This window comes from Phodopus roborovskii, unplaced genomic scaffold, assembly GCF_943737965.1.
Source record: "Phodopus roborovskii unplaced genomic scaffold, PHOROB, whole genome shotgun sequence".
NCBI classification, from domain to species: Eukaryota; Metazoa; Chordata; class Mammalia; order Rodentia; family Cricetidae; genus Phodopus; species Phodopus roborovskii.
Window position 1 is genome coordinate 371,532 of NW_026126413.1, and position 16,228 is coordinate 387,759.

General features: G+C 32.9%; 1 protein-coding gene across 1 annotated transcript in view; it reads right to left on the minus strand.

Annotated features, from left to right (window-relative positions):
* Nucleotides 1-2,414: 2,414 nt before the first annotated feature.
* The window catches only part of Rasa1 (RAS p21 protein activator 1), a 68,812-nt gene continuing 54,998 nt past the window's right edge, over nucleotides 2,415-16,228 (minus strand). The window contains exons 14-25 of the mRNA XM_051182939.1: nucleotides 15,597-15,754; nucleotides 15,147-15,223; nucleotides 13,871-14,043; nucleotides 13,463-13,622; nucleotides 12,807-12,949; nucleotides 11,471-11,586; nucleotides 10,414-10,500; nucleotides 8,865-8,932; nucleotides 6,764-6,852; nucleotides 5,645-5,722; nucleotides 4,028-4,162; nucleotides 2,415-3,256 (exon numbers count right to left, since the gene is read on the minus strand). Coding sequence (XP_051038896.1) covers nucleotides 3,173-3,256; nucleotides 4,028-4,162; nucleotides 5,645-5,722; nucleotides 6,764-6,852; nucleotides 8,865-8,932; nucleotides 10,414-10,500; nucleotides 11,471-11,586; nucleotides 12,807-12,949; nucleotides 13,463-13,622; nucleotides 13,871-14,043; nucleotides 15,147-15,223; nucleotides 15,597-15,754 — 1,368 coding nt within the window. The 3' untranslated portion in view covers nucleotides 2,415-3,172. The remainder of the gene's footprint in view (nucleotides 3,257-4,027; nucleotides 4,163-5,644; nucleotides 5,723-6,763; nucleotides 6,853-8,864; nucleotides 8,933-10,413; nucleotides 10,501-11,470; nucleotides 11,587-12,806; nucleotides 12,950-13,462; nucleotides 13,623-13,870; nucleotides 14,044-15,146; nucleotides 15,224-15,596; nucleotides 15,755-16,228) is intronic.

Genomic DNA, 16,228 nt, shown 5'->3' on the forward strand with positions numbered 1-16,228 from the left:
CCTTCTTTAGATATTTCTAACTCACTAAGATTAGTAGCAAATCCGTCCTCCTAGGATGGCCAAAGTCATACTGTGGTGCACTTCCTTATATTGTTTTGAACAAAATGTGATTAAACAAACCTATCATTTAGAAGAAAAGGAGAAAACAAACCTTAGTAATAGATAAACTTTGGACATGCTAAGGAAATAGGTTTCATCTCCAGAAGGTCTTACAAATAGCTTTTCAAAAAATTTAATAGTCTGCACTAATTATGAATTACTACTAGCTGTATACTGGGCAGTTATTTAGTGCTTAGGCACCAACTCTTATTCTAAGCAGTTACTCACATCTGAGTTTAAATAAAATACAACTTTTGAGTTTAGATAAAAATCTTAAATTACTACAATTAAGTGGTAGCAAATTAGATATTCACTTTTATCATTAAATGATCATATCTAAGTGAAACCATATGAAGTAGGCATTTATAGATGAGATACATTAAAAGTTTAAAAATGAAATAAGTTAGTATACTTCTATTCTTCTATGACTTTAGTAAATTATACCTCAGTGTGCTACTTTCCCAAGCAGAGAATGGGGAAAAAGATGATGCCTACTCCTTGGATTGTTCACAGCAGTTCTTGGCATGCTAATATGTATTTGTCATGCATTAATTAGTAAGTGGTACATATTACAATTAGGACCAAATATTAGACAAGTGTTTTGTTTTTTGGATTTTTTTTTTTTCCTTTCTCCCCCTCACCTGGAAAACTGGCTTGAAGAAATTCTGAGAAACTCAACCACCTCAAATGTAAATCCACCCAGCTTTACATATTCCACGATATACTTCCCAGGAGGGTAGGTAGCATTTTAGTCTATCTTAAAATGTGGTGATATTTGTGTTCATGTTTATCCCTATATACATGTTGATCTCTCGTAATTACTTTTATGGCTTGAGTTTCTGGTTTGTTTTCTTTTTTTGTTCTGGAATAAAATTGATGAAGCATAATGCTTTATTATAGAATAAAAACTAAAGCTCATATGCCCAAGTATATATAGTTCAAGTTAAAGCAACATGATATTCTGTAGACTGAATTGCAAATGCTCAGTGTGTCTCCTGTTTCTCTTTCAGATCATTAAAGGTTAGCATCAGAGCAAAGTCCACATGCACTTCTGAAAATTTTCCACCCAGCCCCATTTAGGAAAAAAAAAAGTTTCAAAGATTTTATTTATGTCACCACTAACCACCTAGCTACTTCAGGGCCCACAAAGGTAAGTAACTCCAATTTAAGACAAACATGTCAGTAAAACACAGAAATGAGGATGAGTTTTTCTGATTCTTAAAAAGGAGAAGCATGTCAGGCCAAATAATGGCAGATAGGACATCATGACTAAACACTGAAGAATTGGTAAGGATCAACTAAAATGCCTTACACTAGAGTTTGGACCTAGGCCTATTTTTGAAAGTCCTTATCTACATTAACCAGTCTATACCCCTTTCACCTTGTAACTAAGGTAATGAGATTCATTACTGTCATAGCATAGCCAACAAGAACAGAACTGTTGAAGAGAGACAGGGACTGCAGAGATAACAAAGCCAAAAGCACGGTTTTGTTTTTTGTTACCACAGTTAACCTGAATGAAGCTATGTAAGGACAATAAATTACCTTTATGGCTGCATTCAGTACCAATTTAAGCTAGGGAAAACTGTCAATGGTAATAGACACCTTTCTAAAGAATACACTGAGACCTTTTCAGTTTTTTCCTCAGCAAAAGGAAATAAACTTTTGGCTACTTAACATCTTTCACTGTATATAGCACCTCTGAGGAATGCAATCAATGGTTTTGGAATGTAGGCCTTCAGCAAAACATTAATACTTTCCTTGATAGTTATTTTTAGTCATACCTTGGTAGTTCTTTTTAAACAATCAAAAAACCAATTTTGATTACTAAGGATACTCTGCTACACATTGTTTTGAAGTCTTGTCTTTAGAACAAGACATGTTGCCTACCAAGTTGTACATTGAATAAGTGAAGTCCTCTGTGAAAGAAACAATTAATAAAAATCTTCCTGGGTTTTGCTCTGTTACTAAGGCTTCAACTGTCCCTAAAAGCAGAAGAAAATTACAATGAAGTTAAATAGTAAGCTGATTGGCTATGCAAGCTATCCCTCAGTTTATTTTAATTTAACCCTTGTGAATATTTCACAAAAATACAAACACAGGAACAGATGAAACTATACAAACTAAATATCCAGCAGAAAAAAAAAAACAAATACAAATTCAAAGATGTGTAAGTTGTTAAGTGGCTGATGAGGTTGTCTGTATAATCAAAGCAGTAACAAAAGTCATCTTAGAATAGACATGAGTATTCTAGCAGTTTGTTTATACATAAAAGACATCTGTAATCTATGAAATGGTCAAATGGATAACATGCATTGACTGATACAATGACCAATAATATTTATTGAATTTAAACTATTTACTGTTGTAAACATTTTAACAAAACCATGAGATTAAGTACAGTCTTTGACAATTCCAACAAAATAAGTGGTATGTTTAAAAAATAAAGCTGATGAGCATAGATTCATCCATTCTATATATTGTCTTTCAACAGTTCCAGGAAGAATAGCACAGTATTTTTTAAAGGTATACAGCAAGATTGTTCCTATTATAATGTCAAACTCTGGAAACTGTAAATACAAATTCAGTGAACAGTCAAATGGTCATATTCTTAGAAAGAAATTACAGTAAGAAGAGTCTGCAATCCAGTTAAAAATTCTGTTGTCAAATAGGGTGCATTTTCTTGTCAGTTGATTTCATAGTTCCTTTTCCAAGAGACAGCAAAACTTTGGCAAATGAATATACTGAAAATATATTTTCAAAGTTCAAGACATAGCTTTTTTTTTTTTTTTTTTTTTTTTTTTTTTTTGTGAAAGTTGATCTGTACACCAAGGCTCAGAGTTTGGTAAAGATTCCATGTGGAAAAAGTGCAAATATTCTGCACAGATAGCTTACAAAGGTGCCGGCAGTGCCAGCAGAATCTTGGGCTTTTGTTTGCATAGCTTACACATCACTGGAATGTGGAAAGGTGTGCTATTTTTTTCTTTCTCTCTTTTTTTGGCAAGAGCAAAGAAGACATAGTGATGTGAATTACCATGTTGCACGTGCTGAATCCATGCAGAACACCAGGCTGCTACCTGACATCATTGGTTTTTGTGTACTGGTTTTGTTTTTGTTGTAGCAGTTCTGTTATAGCCAAAAGCTTTTTCAGTACATGCTAGGCACAAGGAAAAACAATGGGGGGAAAAATGACTAAGCAAAGAGTCTAATATTTCAAGAAATAAATTTGGGTTTAATAAAAACTATATCAAAACAATGGGATTCTTAAGGTACTAGCATTCTACTCATTACTAAAATGTGAGTTTTGGTTACATATATTTTTGGTTGTGAGCCTAGCCTTTAAGGGCTGAGCCATCTCTGTAGAACAAAGTTCTGATTACTTAAACTGAGCATTTTTAGTAGTAACCAAGATAAATAAGATCCTACCACACTACATTTGTCATTATAAACATTATTTAGGCTGTTTTCTAAACTTAAAGATTGTAGAATCTCAGTCTAATAAGAATTAATACTCACTCTTAATTTCTTTTTTGTGAAATCTCTGCCAGATAGGTCAGCAGTGCAGTGATAGTTGAAATCATGAACAAATTAAAATTTAGGATGTATCTTGATTTATACTTATTTAACTATCTACAATGATTTAACACTAAGTCAATTAAAAACCTTTCCTAGCTCTAGTCCTCATTTAAATATACCCACCCCCCTACATTGGTATGGACAGCAGAAGTTTAAGGTGTGAGCTATGATCCACACCAACTTTGATGACACTTTTCAAATTTCCCATATAGTTCTCCTATGTTTCTAAAGTTAACTTTGCTCATGTAGTTGGTGTGAGAGTAGCTGATGGAATAATATGCCTCACTACTGACAATAACTCACTTGACAGTTTTACATGTTCCTATGAACATTACCATTTTGTAAAACCTACCTGCTGTGCACCACGCTCATTACTGAGTGTTCTCAGTTCATCTGAATGAGCTACACAAATCTCATGCAGGGCTGCTAAGTCACGAGACAGGTCAGTTCTAGAATGTTCGGTAGTGTCCGGAAGTTCAGGTACGTTCTTTAAGAGAATCATAAAACTGCATTTAGAAATAAAGATACTTGTAGTCTCTTCTAAAATTATCCTAACTAGCTATAAAATACTAATTTATCTAAGAATTTTTATTTTGCTATACATAGGTTTTAGAACCTCTATTCACAAGGAATCCCAGGCAGATTCCACACACTTCCATAGGATGACAGTATCATGAGTTGTTTCTTGTTTTATTTTGTTTTTTCTTTTAAATTTAGAACATTGTTAATTGCTGATTTTGATTAACTAAACTTGTATGCCTAGACTGAATACCACTAAGATACTATATATAAATTGACCAGCATCTAAAGAGGAACTACATTATGATAATTTAATAAAGGTTTACTTTGTTTGCAATTTCTATAGACTGCTCAAGATAAAAATGTGACTTTACTGGTCATAATAGTGCTTAAGGTTCATAGAGTAATTTAGCCATCTTATATGACATGGCGGTATTGTTTCAGGCCTTGAAGTAAAATTTAACGTATGGTTGAATTAATCTTAGATGTATTCTATTTTTTAGTTATAGCGATTGTTACACATTTCTAAAAGTTGAAGAACATTTTAGTTTTTTGAGGTAAAGAATTAACTCAAATATGTTCACTAAAGTCAATTAAAATTGACTCACTTGCTAAGAGATTTGGTGAATAAAAGATTACAAGATGAAATAAATTACAATCTTGCTTTCTTTCACAGAGGTTGAAGGTTAGTAGACAAAAAAGTAAAGGGAAAACAAACTAAATATATATTTTTTTTTAGTAGAAATACTCCTAATGGAAGCTTCACAGAAGTTTACCTCAAAGTTTCTTATAAATATAGAGCTTACAAATTTGGCCTGACTTGCCATTCCATTTTTCTTGCCAAACTGGTATGGTGGTGGTAAACATGTGCTTTGAAGTGAATCACTGTATTGGAACATACTAATGTATTCCAAAACATAAACAACCCAGCCTTCAACAATTCTGATGACATAAACATGGCTCAACTCACATACATGCTATTTGGGCTTTTTTTTTTTCCCTCTGTGTATACACACTACATGATGTATCTATTTACTTTAAAATTCACTCAGTCCTTGAAATGTACCTTTGAAATGGTAGAGAAAATTTAACTTTAGTATTTAGTGTCTCAGAAATTATAGATTTTTTTTTTAATTTTGTATCAATTTTATAAAAGCTAAATAAAATGAGGCACATTAATTACATTTTCATCTAGTTCTAACTTTAGGTTCCAATCTAACTGGCTTCAAATCTTATTTTAGCTCCAACTTAAAAAGACCAAATATAACAACAGCTAAAAGATAATGAATGAAAAGAGTCTAAAATATGGGTGGATAAAAGCCACAATTGTGTCAAGAATAACTGGAAAATTTTATGTAGAAGATTTTATTTTGAAGTTCTGGTTTTAAAATCTAAAGGTTATGCTTATATGGCTAAATTCATTCTCAAAGAATGAAAATTAAATACATACCCCAAGTTCATCTAAAAACATGATCATGCGATGTTTATTGCTTTTGATAAATGGATTGACACCTTCCATATAAGGTTCCTAAACAATTAAAAACACAGGATTCATATGTCTTACAAAATCTATACAGGTAGCAAGAATTATTTTACTATATGAAATTTTGCTTATAATATAAACAACTATATGGTAGAAACATTTAATAAAAAGAAGTTCAAATAAAAAAATCACTTAACATAGCTTGGCAGACACAAATTATTTATATGTATGTTAGACTTTATTACTGGTAAATTATGAAGACTCCAATATATTGTAGGAAGTTAAAACACAATGAAACCAAAAAATCCCTATGATTGACTTGGGTTCCAGCTAAATTCAAAAGATAACCCATAAATGTTAACTACTTAACTAAAATCCTAACCTACTATATATATCTGTTAAAATTTATAGTTAGGGCAGTATCAACAATAAACTTCAAATGTGATATGGTTCAATTAAAGATGCAGGCAGGAAATTTCTAAGAAAAACAACCAAACATAAAGAGGCTGGAGAGAGATAGCTCAGTATTAAGTCACTTGCTGCTCTTGAAGAGGACCAGGGTTTAGTTCCCAGCACCCATATGATGGCTCATAACTGTCATGTTCCAGGGAATCTGGTGTTTTCTTCTGGCATAGGTAGGCAACAGGCGCAGACTAGTGTACTTAATATGCATCCAGGAAAAACAGTCATTCGCATAAAAGTAAATCTTTTTTTTTTTTTTTTTTTTTTTTTTTTTTTGGAGGGGGAAGAAAAATTACTGAATATGACAAGAATAAGATAACTGACTACTTAGAGAGAAGCCTAATTGTGTATTTAATTATTAATCACACCCCAAAGTTTAAGACAAGTCTGAAAAGAAAGAGAATACATTACATCTGAACATCTGAACGAGAACAGCATACTAACTAGTAGTTGGTAAGAAAGGAAGTACTTGAGTTGGGCAACAAGTTTGTCACAAAGTAAATCACAATAGCAGATAATTGTATTATCCCAGTATTTATATAGTATACTGAGTTTTGAAGATGATTGTTAAATAAAATAAAATTCACTGACCACATTTTAAATGTTTAAGTATCAAAATTTTACCTTAGCTCCAAATTCCACAAGATTTGCTAAATTCTGCACAGACTTAGCCACTAATGTCAGTGTTCTTGCAGCAATAGGAGATGGGGAATCTAGAAGAGAATTGGGTACAACCAATGATACCAACTCCAAAGGTAATTTCAAGTAAAGTGTTAAAAATTTAGCGCTTTTAGTTTACTAACAATCCTTTACTCAGAATATATTCAGAACAGTATTAAGAAATGCAGGACCTAATTCCAAAGAACTTGAATTAAAAGGGGAAAATTTTGAGTGCATTTATAAGTGTTTCTTGCTTTGTGAACTACAAATGTGAGTAATTCCCAACTGGCTGATAATATTCCAGAATACCTCAAAAAGCTGCTTTATGGCTAAGAAGACTGTCACTCTACAAACCTTTCAGGACAATTCACAAATCTAATTTCAACCCACTTAGGGGAGCATTTTTCAGTCTTAGTAATTCCCTGCTCCTAACATTTGCAAGCTAGTAACTGCATATAGTTCACTTGAAAGGTCAGTTTTTGAGCTCATGTAAAACTTCTCTGTAGAACATAGAACACTCTAATCCAAGGACAACCTTGAGTTTATAACCCCCTCCCTTTTCTTGCTTACTGAAGTTTTTTGTTTGTTTGTTTTTTGAGACAGGTTTTCTCTGTATTGCTTTGGAGCCTGTCCTGGAATTAGCTCTGTACACCAGGCTGGCCTCAAACTCAAGAGATTCTCTTGCCTCTGCCTCTCGAGTGCTGGGATTAAAGGCATGTGCCACCAATGCCTGGCTTACTGAGTTTTATCAGGTACCAGGAATTGACCCCAGAGCCTCATATGCTCTGTCAGCATTCTACCAACTGAGTTACACCTTTAACACAAGATAATAACAGTAATCCATAATATTCTAGCTGTTTTAGATTATATTATAAAAATTTAACTCAACTTTAAATAATGTTGAAGTGTTAGTTTAAAGCTAGTGTTTGGGTAGAAGTCTAAGAACAAATTCTAAGCCTTTCATTCAATTTTTTAAAAAATTATATGTATTTGTGTGTGGATATGATATGTGGTGGGTGTCTGGCCCCTTGCAGGTGGAGTTTTGTTGGTTTTGAGCCACCTGACATGGGTATTGGCTGTCTTAACCACTGAAGCATTTTAGCAGCCGGTCTCTTATCCTTAATATGCACATATTCAATCACTTCAGTAGCAATGAAAATTAGAGGAATGTGATTAATATTAAAGTAAAATTTAAACATTGAAAAAATGGGGTCTTGTTTGCTTTTAAGGTCCATGGAACTGGGTTCACACCACTGTGCTGAGCAGCATGGTCTAGCTAAGTAGTCTAGGCTGGCCTTGAACTTTCTTTGTGCTTCCTAAGTTCTGTGACTACAAAATGCATTCCCAGCTCAAATAATTTTTAATACAGTTTGAGCTCAAATTACTAGTATAAAAATGATTGTTTCCTTCAATTAATATTGATTGGCTGATTATGACATTGAAGTTATATTAACACTTTCCCTTAAGTTTACAAATCTGAAAATTTCCATAATGAACAATGAGTAAAAATCTCAAAATGTGATCAATCTTAGAAAATAAAACGGTCAATTTATGTTCTATAACTGCAAGAATCTGGGCTACCTTCTTTGTTAAATGTTCACAAACTACTAGTGCATCTTTTAGTTTACAGCAACCTGATATAGACTAAGGAAAAGATAGGAGGCATTCCTGATCTGCAAACACTGGGATTGCAAGAGCCAGCAAGGTATATATCTCAGTACTACCAAGCCTGGTGCCCTGAATGAATGCCAGCCACTCACACAGTGAAAAGGCAATCACCTCCCAGAGGCTGTTCTCTGAACCATGCATATGTATCATGGCAAGCAAATGCCTGTAGACATACACTTAAACGTGCTTAAAATAAATATAATGCAAACTCTTTAAAAGTCACAGGAACAAAAGAATCTAACATCTTTGATTTGATATTAAAAGAATAAAGCAGGGAATAGTGCTTTAGTGCCCTTTATTTGTGTCTCAGATTTTTAAATTCTGACTTATTTTTTTTTCAAATATTATGAAAATACTAAAGCTTTTCCCATTTCAAAGTTTATTAAAAGGTAATTACCTGAAATGATATTAAACATCCGAGGACTCAAGATAGCAGGGCAGATAAGCCGAAGAAAAACAAAACCACTAATTGGAAGGGAAAAATTTTTGTTTAGAAAAGTATGTATGTTTAAAATACAAACATATAACAGTTAAACTTAGAACCATAACTTTAATTTTCAACATGAGGAAGCCCAAATAAAGTCATTAAAAAAGCTGTAAGGCAACCATAATTTCAGATTAACTTTGGACCTCTCTTAGCTGCTTATTGCAGATGAGTAATTTGGATTATTGTTAGAGGAAGTAGTGTATTAAAACACAACTGCTACGAGATTATGAGGATAGTAACATCAGTAACAATCCTGTAAGGTCCCAAATTACCTACTTTCTTGTCTTTCAAAGTTTATTTAAACAGAAAAGTCCGTGAGTATGAATTAAGATGGTTGTATCAATATTGCTGACAACTTATTAACACTGAACAAATTAAAATGTGCACAGCAAACACTTGAAAGTTCTGTCGTTAATATAAAAGTTTATAAAGCTATCCTACTCTGCCTCTTTCAGTCAATAGTATTAAATGTATGTTGCTAATAATTAACCCTGACAAGCATTAGTCCTCACAGTTTATAAAATTCCTTCTATAATTACAGGAATGAGTAATTTCTCCTTTTTTATATTTCTTCTTAAAGAAGGCTTCTAGATAAGGTTTAGTGAAAGTACTTTATTATTTAACTAGAAACCTGAACTGGCAACACTAAACCATTAAAATATTTTTCAATTTTTAAGGTGATTTTTTTTTATATATATTAAATTCATGGTAACCACACAATTTAAAACGTATTACTAAGGAAGAGAAATAGACTTCAGGTAATGAAAAACTTCTAAATTACTTTGTCACATTAAATCCAATTAGAGGGTTCCCTGTTGTATTAGTTTAACAGAATCACACACAATAGCTTAAATAGCATGCTTGTAATTTTTCTTTCTTCTTACAACTCTTCTGTGTGACTTAGTGTAGTTTTATTGAAGATAGAATCAAATCCAGGCCCTCTTAGTGTTAACCTAGTGCCTTACCTCAAGTTATGCTCTTAGGCCACTAATAGAAATTCTGTCTGCAAGAAATGTAGAAGCCTCCTGACATTAGAAATGTAATGTGACTGATAATGTGTATTTTCCATAATTACTACAAAACTATTTGACACATTTCTACTAAATTTCTAGTTACTTTGTAGTGACTGAGATGTTTAACAAAATCATTTAACAATATTAATCATATTAGGTGGTCATAGGTTTGCTTAAGCAAATAATTTAATTTAATTAAGTCCATATAGGAGATCTCAAATTTGACTAGCTGCCAAAGCAGTGATAAAGAGACTAAATGAAAGCTTCATAACTAGAAGGTATGATTGGAGATTAGCCTGGAATCAAAAATGTTGCAAGCCAATTAAAACCTCGATGGTTCAACTACCACACTTCTCCTAGCACTAATTCCCTCCATTTCTGCCTACATTCACAAATCAGTGTGTGCTGCATACAGTGACTATGACAAATGAAAGGGCAACTCTTACCTAACAACTCTTGTTCTCATGGTGTTATTTGTAGGCCACTTACGCTGAACAGATTTCTGTAAACACCCATAAATATATCTCAGTGTCCTGTCAAAATAACATAAACATCTCAATACAGAACATAAATATCATCATAATGATAATCTACTGGCAACCAAAATCTTAATTACCCAACCAGTATACCATATAGTAATACATTTGACCTGTTAATTTCAAAAAGGTATTTTGTCAAAAGTAATGAGAAAGACATAAAGTAAGAAGTTTAGGAACATAAAGCATTAAGTTATGCTCCATTGATTTTAATTTCTGTGTTAATGAAAAGTATAAACAAGTTATTAGACATGAGATTACAGAGTTAATGTGGCACATGTTCTATTATTTTGACTTCTTCCATCTAAACCAGTGAGTTTATTTATAATGACTTGTAAGCAGACATGACACTGGTATCTTGTGTACCTATTTGATTGGTTTTTGTTTCCTGGCAAGACTAGAAACTAGATTTACAGATCGTGTTCTCAGATCTGATGCATGTCATTTACTCCCTAAGCTACAATATAAGCCAGACTTACTCAATACATATAAGCATAGTTTAATTTATAAATGTATGTGTTTCTATTTTCTCTTTCTGTGAGACAGGATCTTGGTTTGTAGCGCAGGCTGGCCTAAACTCCTAAACCACTCCAATACTGGGAATATAGACAGGTACTACAGTATCTAAATTTTACTCTGGCTGCTTTCAACAGTAATTTCACTCATTTACTCTTTTTTTCTTAAACATAATTGATCTTTTTTGGTTGGGGGAAGTGGGTGGAGACAGGCTTTCTCTGTGTATCCCTGGCTGTCTTGGAACTTACTCTGTAGACTAGGTAGTCTCAAACTCAGAAATTACCCTGCCTCTGCCTCCCAATTGCTGAGATTAAAGGTATGCACTACCCACACCCAGTTCATAATCAATTTTTTGAGTATTAAAAACCTGCGTATAATACTGAAGAAAGTATTTATTAAAATGTAGAAAACATAGATTAGTTAATATTTTGCAAAAAAATTGACAACTTACGGTGGGAGTATTTCTGAAGCCATGAATATTTTCTCCACAAGCTCTGAAAGTATGTTCAATAGGTGTGCTAAGTTAGTGTTCACATCTTCATTCTTTTCTAACTTTGATGGACTTAACTAAGAGAAGGAACAAACCAATACAAATTCATTTTGGTGATGATAAATTCAGATAAATCATGGTAAATGAACAGTTATTTTTTTCAAAGCTATCAACTGTTCCACACATGCAAATTCAATAGGTTTATCAAACATCCATTCCCAGTTTCTCAACATAAACTACTCAGTTCTATTAATCTAAGGAAAAAAACAAAACAAGACAAAACTGTTTTTAATGAGGTTTCAAGTAGGGGCTAATGAAAATAGCCAAAATGTTTAAGTAGAATTGTGAACCCTTCTCAGAACTTTTCAAGTACACCCCAACCCCAGCCTATGTGTTCTCAGTTCTGATCTGCCAGATGTAACTACAAATCTGAAGGACTTTGTCAGCTTCATAGTAAGTAATGATGGGATTACCCTCACTTCTAACAATAAATTACTCATATTCTTATGGCAGAATTAATATTTGACAGATGCAAGTGTTAAAAAAAAAAGTATTTATTTTCCTGACACTGAATCCAGCAAGCCTAAAGATTTAAACTATCTTGCTTTGTAATTGCTCTGTAGCATCCATGGATAGAATAGTTATGTAAGCATGATTCAATTTATGACTATTTGGTTCCTTATAAACTCACACTGAAAGCTTAATAATCACCACAAGATTTTTCCATTTTCTTTTGATCCTGATCTTCCACAAAACTACCCATAGAGCCCTCTAAGGAAAAGATGCTACATTTCACAAGGCAGGCATCCTTAAGTATAACTTTGGGTGCCAGAATGGCACTACAAATGGGAAATCCACATCTTACTAAACATGATGGGCCAAAATCATAATACAAGCCTTCTAGAACTCATGTAAAATGTACTTCAGCCACAAATGTATTTCATGCTTAGAGTTCCGTTCCATCCTAAAGATACCTTATTGTGTATATTATAGTAATAAAATTTCAAAACAACTTTTAGAGTAACAGATTGTTACATGTACAACAAAAGTCCCTGGAAAAATATTCAATTTAAGTCAACATACATTTTCTTAAAGCAAGGTACATTTGATCAATAGTAGAAATTAGAAGAAATGCCAAAAGAGCTGTGTATGTGTATGTGCGCGCGCACATGTACATGGGATGTGTGTGGAGGAGGGGGGGGGTGTAAATCTATTATAGAGGGTATAACTGCATTGACAAATTTAGTTCTCATTAAAATGTGCTATTGCTGCAAAGATTAAAACAATAAAGTCTTACCTCACAAGACTGCTTGCTTTCCATTATCTTTAAAATGGAGTCTTTCAAAGCATGGTGAACAAATTGTGTGGCAGTGGCTTTCATATACTGCTCCATCAAGGTACTAGCAAGTGTTGTAGCTCGAAATAGGGTAGTGGCTTCATCTATACCAAAAAAAAAAAAAAGGTCATTAGATTACATTAACAGAACTGTACTAATACAATAAAGTTGGAAATTAAATTATTTTTCTTCAGTAATTTACTTTTTACATAGTAAATATAGTAGGAATAAAATAAATATAGTAGGAAGCTGTGAAAAGCAAAGTAGTTCCTTAACCTTGGAACTATTATCAATCTAGAAATAAAATATGAGTGACAGCTAACTTCTTATACACTGCTAAGTAAAAACTGAGGTAAGATGATAAATACTGTGATACTGTTGATCACACACTGAGTCCGGTTAAAGAAATCATTTTCTTATAGCATCTAATACTTAATCTTCCATGAGAGAATTAGAAATAGCAACCCGTAATCCCAAAATCAAGAATCTCAGATGCTTTGTAAAATAATTTAAGTTTACAAAGAGTCTCAGTTAATTTATTTAAAGACAGAGCCCAAGTTTGATATATAAAGTCATACGTATTTTATGCTTTTAAAAATATCACACATCCATATTACCTTCCATACTTATCTCTCTGTCATTTAGTGTGCATAACAACAATGATTCAAGCTTTTCATGAAGGAAAATCTTCAGTAGGATGCTGGCTAGTAGTGTTCGGTCTTGTCCACATACATGTGATAAAGCATAGACTACATGAAGTTCCTTTTGTAGTACAAGCTAAAAATGACATAAAAAAAGATTGCTGAAAGTATGTAGTATTATTTACCATTGGAAACCAATGGGATGGAGAAAGAGTAGCTAATGAATACAACTGTTAATTATGGAGTAAGTTTGGAGACTATATATTTCTAGCCTTGTAAGATCAAAATCATACTACATGTTTTTTACCTCTGGCTATTAGCATGCTACCAGTCTAGGACATTACTATTTAGCTTGATGGATTTTTATTATGTTTAATGTAATACCTCTTTAAATTCACTGTACTCTTCTTCTGGCATGATTTTCTCCATAGAGTAGCGTGCTCGAACACGCAGAGATCCTGGTTCAATACCTTTTAGTGGTATATGAGAGCTGAGCAGAAACCATTCATCTGTGGCATGTCCTTTCTGTAACCTGCTCAACTGGCAACGCATAAATACTACAAAAGAAAAACCGCTATGGTCATACAATTACGTTTTCTCAATACAGTTTTCTATAGTTTTAAATGCTTTTCATTAACCCAAGTTTTAATAACATGACAAAACCAACACTTAACTGGTTTGGTTGTTCTTTTCATTTACTAAAGGTCTGCCTACTTGACATCTTGTCATCGGCTGGGGATATGGAATTAAGAAATGATTAAGGCATGGTTTCTGACGTGCATGGAAAATATCTTAAGCTATCCAAGAAGATGTAGTGTAAGTGCTACAACAGTGGATAATACTTTCAGACTCAAAGATACATAAGAGACTAGGGGAGTTAAAAAATCCATCCCAAACAAACCTGTGAGTTGAATTAGCTAGGTAGCAATAAAGACCACAATCCAAATAGAAAGTATGGCTTTCTCTCTGTGCTACTACTGGGATTTTATCAAACAAGTAATGGAAAGACATTTAAAAATATAAGCAATTACAGAATAAACATTATATTCAGAGAGCTTCAGGTTTTGATCTGTTAGTACATATCACTGCCTACCCCAAAAGCTTGAGTTGTAAGAAGGTATTAACCTAATTCACCCTGATAAGAATCACTAAACCCAACTGCCATCTGTCCTACCAACAGGAAGAAGTGTGCTGCTCACAATAGGAACAGAGTATTGGATGTTATAACAGAAAATAGCATAGCTAAACATTGTCTTTTTTTCTTTGCAGGGCTAGGTATTAGCCTCCAGGCCACTGCATACCAGACAAATACTCTACAACTGTGCTACATCTCTAGTCTGAAACGAACCTTTAATAATTGAAGTGTAGGAAATTAGAGGAAGCTAAAAAAAAAAAAAAAAAAAAAAAAAAAGAAAGAGAATGAAAAATAATCACCACTACCATTTTCTTGTTTTATTCTTTGGGGAAAGTGAGAGTAGATTTGTATATTTTAAATAGTTAGAGGTCTACAGTACATACACTTTAGCCATTTTGTTCTTTCCTTAATAGTCTCTTCTGAGACTGCACAACATGTACTTCATCTTAAGACATTTTGTTTATAAGTTCTAAAAATATATTCAACATGCTTTCATTACTTTAGAAAGCTTTTTAATCAACTTACAGATATCTGGATCTTTGCTTTTCTTTGTTTTATTACTGAGCGTGATTTCAAATCTATTGATATCAGGAGGAAGATCACTAAAGAAGGAAGGAGAAAAATTAGTAAAAAATGTTCTAGTGTAGAACTACCTTATTTCTGTTTAAAAATTCAGTGTGTTATATTTAATGTCAGATTTATATAACCTGTTACACAAGAATAATGATAACGACACATTTTCCCAATAATCTTAAACTTTCTAAACCACTAAAAACCCATGAATAGGATCTAGAAAATATAGAAAACATTGTCATTACATTTCAGTAATCCAAAGTCATTTTATTAATAAAGATTAACAAATCCAACAAAAAATAGTATTAAAACAACTGATAACAACAGAAACTTAAATTTATTTGTAAACAGCAGGAGAAAATGACTCTAAAAATGGACTGAATATTATAAAATAAGACTTACTCAAAGACAAACTCCTCTGACCACACTGGGTTTTGGCCCTCCCTTGCATGAGTTTTTGCTACTTGGACGCTATTCAGGTAGATGTTACAATATGGATTAGTAAAGTGTTTTACTGGGAGTTTGTGGGCTTCTTCAATATGTAAAACAAGGCTGCTGACCTAAAGAGAAAACAGAAATTCATATTTTCAAGACCTGTATATAAACAAAGATAGTGAATTGTTTTTCTTTGTATTTCAAAAACAAGCTTTGCTAATCAACTGTCACCATCCATTTCAAAACTCCAAATATCAATGTATGCTTATCATGAAGATTTTACTACTCTAGAAGAGTCTAGGCTAAGATGTGATTAAGACACTGATTTTATGATCTGAGGCTACAAAAAAGACACACTCTAAGAAACTAATGTATTACCAGTATAAGCACCAGAGCTGTCCATCTACTTCTTACTATCAGGTATTCCTCTACCTTAAGTTGTCTCACCTTCAACAAACAAGTCAGTCTCTGATCCTCGCCTTTCTTACATATATCATGTAGAAGACTAGGCATGCTAAGGATTGTCATCCATCCTTAAACCCACTGCAGATTAACGAACATATATCAAAGAGGTACTAAGATATGTGACAACTTCTATA